Raw genomic sequence first — 7,271 nt, 5'->3', positions numbered from 1 at the left:
ATCAGGTGTGGCCCTGGCTTCTTTCCCTGGCCCACTGTACCTGTGAGTTTCCTTAATGGGCCATTAAGCAGGCTAGTGCGGCAGCCATCCCGTCTGGGGTGTCACCCAGAAAAACACAGCACAAGTTGAAATATAGATATGCCATACATATGTATAACCTACATTACAAATATTACACATACATATAAACAATACAATCATACTTAGTAAATTATAATCTTTTTAACGGTACCTGACATGGCATATCTCAGATGAATTACTGTAATTTTGACATGTTGATGGTAGATAATATCATAAATGGTTCCCCTAATCCAGCCAGCATCTCAGATGCATCATCCTATACAGGTGTGTTGAGGGATATTACAAGAGGTCAAACGTCATCAATGAGTAACAAGTAAAATCTCTCTGTTTCCTGCACTGCACCAACTATCCAAATACTAAAATACTGAGCTACTTAGTTTACAGTTTGGAACTTCCAAAACGACAACAAAACCTCACTGCAATTATAGCTTACCCATGTTGCAAGTGCAGAGTGTTGTGAATTAGCAATTACATTCTTAGACAGTCAATTAAAAAAAAAAAAGTCTGTGACAATAGAATGAAAATACTGTCACAGGTAACTCCTAAGCTTTCTATAACAAAGAATTGGGATGGGGAAAGTCCCCAGTTTCTTTCCTTTGTGCAGTTGACAGCACTCTTATGCAGTGTTGTTGCAGCCTTGTTGGGCCAAGCCATCCTCTCTTGAGTGAGGCAAACTTTCCGTTTTAGGAAGAAGAGCTCTGTTTAGCGCCAATGCTCTTCTCCCACCAACAGAAGTCGGTTTCAATAAAAGATATTACCTCAGCCATCATGCCTCTCTAACATCCAACAAGACTACAACAACACTGCAAAAGACAAAGTGCTGTCAACTGCACAAAGCAGCGAAATGGGGGGGACTTTCCCTATCCCAAAGCTTTGTTACAGCAAGCTTAGGAATTACTTGTAACAGTATTTTCACAGACTTTTTTTCTTAAAAAAAATAAATAAATCACTATCTAAGATATACTGCTGAATGTAAAGACAGCGTTGAAAAAAGGGGATTATAAAAATACCAGAGTTTTGGGGGGGGGGGGGGGGGGGGGGGAACACAGCTGCATTACAGGTTTCTGGTAGTGCCTGAAACGTTCTCCCCTCGCCACCCCCCCATTGGCTAGGTTTCAGGGGGGCAGTGCCCCCTGTAACGCTGAGCTAAGGCGGCCTTTTCAGCTTTTGTCTTGGAGGAAGAAAATTGTTACTTTGGGGACCCAGGTTTCCTCCTCCACCCGCTGCTGCTGCTGCTTTGTAACAGACAAAGACCTGCGAGAAGGCCACCAGCAGCTCCCCAGCAGGGCAAGAGCGGGGCTAGAACCTGCTCGGAGGAGGGAGGACGGGCTAGTTAGTGACCCCTCCAGCTCCGCTCCGCTCCGCTCCCCCCGCCCGGCCGCTCCACCAACCCTAAGCCCTTGGTTACTCTATACCCACTACAGAGCCTTTTAGCGTCCTTCGTTGTCCTGACAACGGGCCGCTCCATCCTCTACATGGGGGGGTGTCCCCTCACAGCGGTCTCTGCGGGACCCAGAGAGCTGTAGTCGCAGTGAGGTGGGTCCCGGGGCCGGGGTCTCTGGCTTTCTTCTCCTCCTGCGCCCGCGGGGCTGCCCCTGCCCGAGGTGGGGGTGTGTGTCCCCTTTCCCCCTCTCCCTCCTGCCCCCCCCGCCCGAGTGGTGTGGTCCAGAAGGCGGCGAGCCAGCGGCACCGCGTTCCTGACTCTGAGCCCAGGCAGGGACTCCCCCCCGCACGGGCCATGGCGGCGGCCACCAGCGGCCCCAAGGAGCTCCCCCGGCGCCGTAGCGCGGGCCAGATCTGCCCCCCGCCCCGGCGGCCCATGACCCTGGCCGAAGTGCAGCCGGGCAGCGAGAACGAGCGGCTGGGGGTGGCCCGAGACAGCATGGTGCAGAACCCGCTCATAGCCAAGGTGAGAGGCATCCCCCCGGGAGAGATCCCCCCTAGAAATCCCCGTGCAAAGGGAGACCCCCCCAGCCGGTGGGGGGACCTCTACCCCAAATACCAACCTTCCCTGGACAGCATGGTGCAGAACCCGCTCATAGCCACGGTGAAGGACCCCCCACGGAGAGACCCCCCTAGATATCCTGGGCAAGGAGAACCCCCCAGCTTGGGGGGGACCCGTACCCCAAACATCCACCTGCCCCAGACAGCCCAGTGAAGACCACACTCATAGCCAGGGAGCGGGGCGACCGTCCCTAGGAGCCTCCAGATACAACCCTCCCCTGGCATAAAGCGTCTAGGAGCCTTCCCACTCCTTCCTTCACTCTAAGTGAGCCATTCCTCCCCCAAAAGATTTCACAATTCCCGGGAAGAGCATGGCACAGAACCCACTTGTTTTCAAGGTGAGGTACTCGAGAGCCATCTCCTTGGAAGACCTCTATCCACATCCCCCAGGGATAAGAAAGAGCCCCTGAACCACACACCTCTCCCTGGGGAACAGAGAGCTAAGCTAGTACCTGAACTTCCACTCCTGGAGGGGAGGCTCCATGGATCCCTAGTCCCACTGAGGAGTCCCCACTCAGCAGAAAATGCTCCAGAACCCAAGTACTCTCTTTCTCTTCCCCCTCCCAAGAAAGGGTAAACAGAAATGCCAGATTATGTAGTAGCATCATAAATTTACTATATGACTGTGATAAAGACCAGTGACCTTGATCTCCCTGACTTGCTAAAGTTGTTGAGCAGTGACTGTTACCTGATCAACTGGGATCTGATATTAGTGCATTCCAGAATTGACACAACACTCATTCGATAATGACAGAAAGGCTTTAATTACTACACTTATAAAATGAGCCCCCAAACCAAAAGTCCAGTATGTATCAGCTGGAAAAGCAACTTTCCCCACCAATGCAGGCAAGAGGCAGCAGTTTCAATTCTGAAGAAAGCTGGGTGAGATGACAGTTCTGTGTCAGGATCTCAAAGCATTTTACATATATTAACTAACTGAGCCTCAACATCCCTGAGAGACAAGGGACAGACAGAGATCATACACTACTGAAATGCAGGTGCCGGATATGGGAGTTGTTTATCAGCACCTGGCAACTCTAAACAACAATGGAGGACCGGAGATGAAGAAGAATCCTGCATCCAGTTATAAATTTAGATGATGGATTTAGGTTGGCCAGGTATAACAGCCTAAGTTAAATTTTAGCCAAAGCACTAGAGTTAAAACTTCTGAGACCTCCCAGACTTCTTGGCTATGTCAGCTCAACTTATGTCTTTCTGAGGTGGATAAATTGAGCATCATGCAGTTTACTGAGGGTGCCTTTCAGACTAGACCTTAGAAATGGAGGTTCTGTGTGGATACTAGAGAGCCTAAGGTGCTTTTTTGTGACAAGGTTTGCCCCAGTGTCCTTGGACAAAGTATCATTTCCCCTACTTTTGTGCCTTGTGTTGTGTGTCTGTTATTTATCTTCCATCCTAGAATTGGCTGCATTTCAGTACTCTTGTACATAATTTGTGCTTTGGGTTCCCCCAGTACCTTAAAATAGAAATAAGCCAGAAGGACATCCACAAAGCTTGTCCCAATGGTCAGATCCTACACTGTGCCTCAGGCATCTCTTTAGAGCAACTGTAAAAAGAGAGAGAGATCATTCATTTAAAAAGCAATTTAACTTTGCCAATGATAGCAGAGAAATGGATTACGAGGGGGGTAGGGGAAATAATCAATTGGGAGTGAGAGGTGTTAGAAAATGAAAACTTGGCAAGGTTGCAGCTGTTCAGGGCTTGTGGGACAGTGGAGAGGGGAATCCCACAGTAAATATCAAATAGTGTAAAAACATCTTAATCTGGGGTTTATAAGGTAGGAATGTGCTTATGGAGAGAAGGGTCGTGAACTGTTACTTCTCATTTAAAAGCAATAGAATGAAGAAGGGCACAGCATTTCACATCCCCACCTATGTTGCAAGTGGAAATGGGCCCAAATCAAAATTCCAGAGCAGAGCACTCCCCAAGCTCAGATTTTCCCTAGTTACAAGTGAAAAATGATGATGACATCTTACTTACATATCCATATAAGTTGCCACAACGTTGTGCATGGCTGGCATGCTGTCAAGACCAAGACTAGAATAAAAATGGGTGCAGGCGGTATGCCAGGACTGAGGTAAAGCACCCCTGGGAATTAGCTCAGGGAATGACAGAGATCACACACTACTAAGATACAGCCATCGGATGTTGTAGCTGTTTATCAATACCCAGCAATGCAGCAATCTTCTTGTAGGATGTTTGTACAGTTAGGCTCTTGCTTTCCTGGTTACTAAGTTCACTCCAATTTAAAATTATTAAAAATGATGCGTGTGATATTTTTCTAGTCTCTGGCTTCTAGGCTTCTCTGTTAGCACAGTATTTGGGAAAAGTTTGGCACCCAGACTTCATCCATCAAATATTCAAAGGACTTGGGGCTGTTTTTAATTCATCTCCTGTTATTGCTGAAGAACAAATCTCTTGCTAAATATACATTTGCGTATCTGTATACACACTCATCACTGTCATATCTGAGAAACTTGTAAACCTTCCTGCGTGTCCCTTCTTTTGAAAGAGACATTTCAGACTAGCCTTTTTCTGTCACCTTTTTCTTCAGCCGTATTCATGTTGGTAACGTACTGCTTGAGCACAGAAATCACCAAAGCCTGACTTCTTGGGGCGCTCCAAGTCTTTCAGCATTTTCGTAGTCACTGTTTGTATTACTGTTGTGCCTTTAAAAAAGTGATTTCAGTGAGCGTCTGCTCCATTCCTCATCCTGTTGTGCATCTAATTTAAGTGGAAGTTAAATATAACATCTTCAAGGTGGTATGAATAAATTGAAACCTTGTCATAAACATAAGCAAACAGCAGCTCTGGGACTCTGCTCTTGAGGGACTCCTGCAACCCATGTGAGTTTAGCAATTCACAGACCAGATCTTTCTCCCCTTTGACAGTGGATTCAGAGCTGAAGGAAATGAATTACCAGCAAATGCCCAGGCACACTTCAGGACTGGGGCATGTAGCCTGATTTCTCCCTACAGTCTTTCTGGAACTTTGGCGCACTGCACATCCTAAGGTCAGCCCTGAGCAGACCTCAGTTTTGTAGGTATGAAAAAGTAACTCTGATTTGCTTCCCCCCTGCTCCCCCCGGCAGCCACTTCAACTACAGTGTTTGTCCTCTTGATGGCACTAGCAGAATAGCTTCAAGGATCAACCAGCTCCTCTATTCCCAATCCTCAGCCAAGGGCTAGAAAAAATGCTGACCTATTAGTGTTCCTTCTGCAGTACTATGGGGCTGTGATTGCTTCTTGTTAGAGGATGAAGAGGAGAAGCAAGGTCTACCTCAGTCAATGCCAAGACACTCTTGAGTCAGCAGCATTGAGGCAAGCAGTTTGACTGTGTCTGTGTTTTTAGCTCTCTCCTCTTGGGGGCAGCCTCTCCTGCTTAATTTCTTCATTTTACTACACAAGGGTGCCATTCACACTAATATGGTTCAGGTTGTGTCACTGTAGTTAGGGCTTGAGTTCCTTGTATAATCTCTCCTGCTCCCTTCCATTGGGGTTTACAGTTTAGCCACAAAAAGTCAGAGTTTTAAACATGACATAAAAACTTCCAGCCTAGAAGCACTTAATTTTTTTTCTTTAAAAATCAATTTTGTGATTTTATAGTGGGAGTACAATGAAAAAAATCATTTTGTTTTGTTGCTTGTATCTCTAAACCAACTTCCTTTTATAACCTGCAAATCTGAAGGCTGTTAACTCCCTGGATCCTTCAGATATGTTGTCAAATGTCATAACAAAAGGAACTAAGTGGAATTTGTTGGGGACATTGCACTACATTCCTTCCCTTCCCCCCCACTATCCCAACTAAAATTTTAGAAGGATTTTTATATGGACAGATGTTTACAGATTACTATGATTTTTCTGTCACTACAATGAATCAATATCCCCCCGCCCTTTATTTAAAAAGGAGTGTAAAGAATTATGTATTTATTTGCGAGTTAGGGTCATGCTCAGCTAAGGAATAGCTACAGCAGTGGTTCCCAACCTGGGGCCTGTAGGCCAAAAGTGGCCCGCCATTCCCCTCTCTCTGGTTGCAGAAGGGAGCTACTGCCTAAGGACCCAGGTGGAGCGCGTTGCTGTGGGGCTAAAAGACCAGTGCAGGCTTCTTGCTGCATCTAAGGGGACTGGAGATCAGTGCTCCCCTCCCCCTGGCTGTAGCAGGGACACAGCAAAGCGCTCTGCCTGGGTCCATAGGCGCTGCCTGGTATCCCCGCTGGAGCCAAGGGAGAGGAGCACTGATCATCCGTCCCCCTGGCTGCAGAAGGGAGCCACTGCCTAGGGTCCCAGGTGGAGCGCACCGGGCTACAAGACGTGTGCAGTTTTCCCTGCTGCCGCCAGGGGGACAGGAGATCAGTGAGGAGGGAGGCAGCCTCCTCACTGAACTCCTTCTGTCTGGCTGCAGTGGGGGGAGGTGGGAGGGCTGCTGGCAGAGACTGGTGGCCCTTCAGGCTTGTAACAATGATATCTGTGGCCCTCAAGCCAAAAAGGTTGGGCACCACTGAGCTACAGTGTATTGGGTACAAACACTTCTTTTCACAGTTAATGCACATGCTTTACATTTAAACATTTATCCAGTCTACTGGATAAATTGCATGTTTACAAAAAATATAAATTGGGATCAGCCTGCCATGTATGTATCATTCATATATCATAACTGATATGCCTTTGTTACCTTGTACACAACATTATTACAGAGACAAAGCTTCCATTGAAGTCAATTTAAGAACTGAGGAAATGGGCTTAGAGTTACAAGTGTCACTATTGCTCAGTTGTTAGTGTTCTCATGGCTCCTCCTGGAGGTCATTTGTTCAAATCTAGCTCCAGGACCTGAGTTTATGCCAGTACTGTCACTGCAGAGGAGCATGGTGATGGGATTCCTGAACTGGTGAAGGAGCAAGCTTTTGCCTGAGCCATTTTAAAACAGTGTTCTCTTTGTCTATGTCTCTGATATCTTTGCAGGTGGAAGTTAAAGATCCTACAGCACTCTTTAAAAAGAGTAGGTGATAATTTTGGTATCTGGCCAACATTCCTTCAGTCAAAGCTCTAAGGCTGATCCTGGGAGTTGAGGTTGTGTAGCACCTAGCATGATCAAGTCTTTCAGTCTAAACCTATTGTACTACCAGTATGTAATTTGACAGAGACCTAGAGTATGAAGTGCACTATATAAAA

General features: G+C 46.9%; 1 protein-coding gene across 1 annotated transcript in view; it reads left to right on the top strand.

Moving 5' to 3' along the window:
• The first annotated feature begins 1,804 nt into the window (after positions 1 to 1,804).
• CFAP77 (cilia and flagella associated protein 77) overlaps positions 1,805 to 7,271 on the top strand; it is a 91,642-nt gene continuing 86,175 nt past the window's right edge. Inside the window, exon 1 of the mRNA XM_067541614.1 lies at positions 1,805 to 1,990. Within this exon, the coding sequence (XP_067397715.1) occupies positions 1,820 to 1,990 (171 nt within the window). The 5' untranslated portion in view covers positions 1,805 to 1,819. The remainder of the gene's footprint in view (positions 1,991 to 7,271) is intronic.

The sequence above is a fragment of the Emydura macquarii genome, unplaced genomic scaffold, assembly GCF_026122565.2.
Source record: "Emydura macquarii macquarii isolate MOO-44397 ecotype Brisbane River unplaced genomic scaffold, CSIRO-AGI_Emac_v2 contig_691, whole genome shotgun sequence".
NCBI lineage: Eukaryota > Metazoa > Chordata > Testudines > Chelidae > Emydura > Emydura macquarii.
This window is presented reverse-complemented; position numbering and strand designations above follow the sequence as displayed.